Raw genomic sequence first — 1,745 nt, 5'->3', positions numbered from 1 at the left:
CTTCTGAATACTTAAGTATTTTCAAAAGTAAGTACTTCAGTACTTTTACTTGAGTAGATTTTTGACTGAGTAACTTTTACTTGTAGTGGAGTAGATTTGACCACGAGTATCAATACTTTTACTCAAGTACTAGAGTTGAGTACTTTGTCCACCACTGGTCAGGGCTGAGAGTTTGGATCTGTGTGAAACAGGAACAGGAACAGGAACATGGAAACAAACAGCACATGTGACAATCGTTGTTTTGGTTAATGAACCATTGTTTACATTTTAACAGGTAGGAAATATTTCTGTTGTCATCATGTCATGTTTGTATTTTTCAGTCTTATTGATGTGAGTTTTAGATAAAGCATGCAGTAAAAGTATAAAAATAACCGCCTCTCATGAAACAGCTACAGGTTATCTTGTGAAGTCTAACTCCTGTTTGTTTTTCTGCTCCTCCAGCCGGAGAGTCTGGCTCAGCAGACACAGTGCGAGATCCTAGAGGCTTTGCTGTCAAGTTTTACACCGAAGAGGGCAACTGGGACCTGACGGGCAACAACACCCCCATCTTCTTCATCAGGGATGCCATGCTGGTGATTCAGGGTTCAGAGTTGTTGTAGGGCCAGGTGTACAACATGCTGTGAGAGGAGCATCATCAGGTACAACTCGTGAAGTTCATCACTCATCTTCTCTGCTTTCAGTTCCCATCCTTCATCCATTCTCAGAAGCGTAATCCTCAAACGCACCTGAAGGACCCTGACATGGTGTGGGACTTCTGGAGCCTGAGGCCTGAGAGTCTCCATCAGGTAGCTGTGTCTGAGCCTGGGACTGTTTGTGTTTGGACAGTTTTGTACATAAAGAGTACTTCTTTAGTGGCCGTTGGCATGTCAGTTTACAAATCAACATTCATTCTTAGCTAAAGTAATTGCTGCAGACCAAAGTGAAAGGTATTTGATGTTTGAATGAGTCTTTTGTCTCATCAGGTGTCGTTCCTGTTCAGTGACCGAGGCCTGCCTGATGGTTTCCGTCACATGAATGGATATGGCTCTCACACCTTCAAACTGCTCAACGCTGGTGGACAGTGTGTTTACTGCAAGTTCCACTACAAGGTCTGCATCAAACCACATTAACTGCCTGTGTCCTCTGAGCTCACTCATGCATAACTGGGATCATTTTTAATCTACTTCCAGACTGATCAAGGAATCAAAAACCTTCCAGTGGAGGAGGCAGACCGTCTGGCATCCACCAACCCAGACTATGCACTGGGAGACCTGTTCAATGCTATCGCAAATGGCAACTACCCATCCTGGACCTTTTACATCCAAGTCATGAGCTTTGAGCAGGCTGAGAGTTTCCCCTTCAACCCCTTTGATCTCACTAAGGTACTGTATCTGTTCTCTAATCTAACAGCACTCATATTCCACCAGGGTTAAATATTTACTTCCTGTTTTAGAAATAGAAACACTTTAAGTTCTAGTTTATTTCTACAGCTCCAAGTCCCAACATACGTTGTCTCAGGACACTGTAGATAAAAAGAACAATGTAAAGAAGAAAGCAGCAGATTGTGTTGAATCACTTCATCACAGTCTCCATCCTGAGCAAACGGTGGAGAGGAAAAACTCCCTGCTAATCAGGAAGAAACCTCCAGCAGAACCAGGCTCAGGACAGGAGACCATCTGCCTCGACCAGCTGGTTGGAGGACAGGAAAGAGACAGACAAACACAGAAGAACTGGTCCGGGACTGGTCCAGGTGCACCTTCTTCTGG

General features: G+C 44.1%; 1 protein-coding gene across 1 annotated transcript in view; it reads left to right on the top strand.

The window, feature by feature from the left end:
* Positions 1 to 1,745, top strand: part of cat (catalase) — a gene marked incomplete in the record, with an annotated part of 27,649 nt that overhangs the window by 7,744 nt on the left and 18,160 nt on the right. Inside the window, 4 exon segments of the mRNA XM_014030318.1 lie at positions 442 to 572; positions 681 to 785; positions 963 to 1,088; positions 1,170 to 1,361. Of these exon segments, the coding sequence (XP_013885772.1) occupies positions 442 to 572; positions 681 to 785; positions 963 to 1,088; positions 1,170 to 1,361 (554 nt within the window).

This window comes from Austrofundulus limnaeus, unplaced genomic scaffold (genome assembly GCF_001266775.1).
Source record: "Austrofundulus limnaeus strain Quisiro unplaced genomic scaffold, Austrofundulus_limnaeus-1.0 Scaffold1039, whole genome shotgun sequence".
In the NCBI taxonomy this organism is placed as follows: Eukaryota; Metazoa; Chordata; class Actinopteri; order Cyprinodontiformes; family Rivulidae; genus Austrofundulus; species Austrofundulus limnaeus.
Note: the sequence above shows the minus strand (reverse complement) of the source record. Positions and strands in the feature narration are given on the sequence as shown.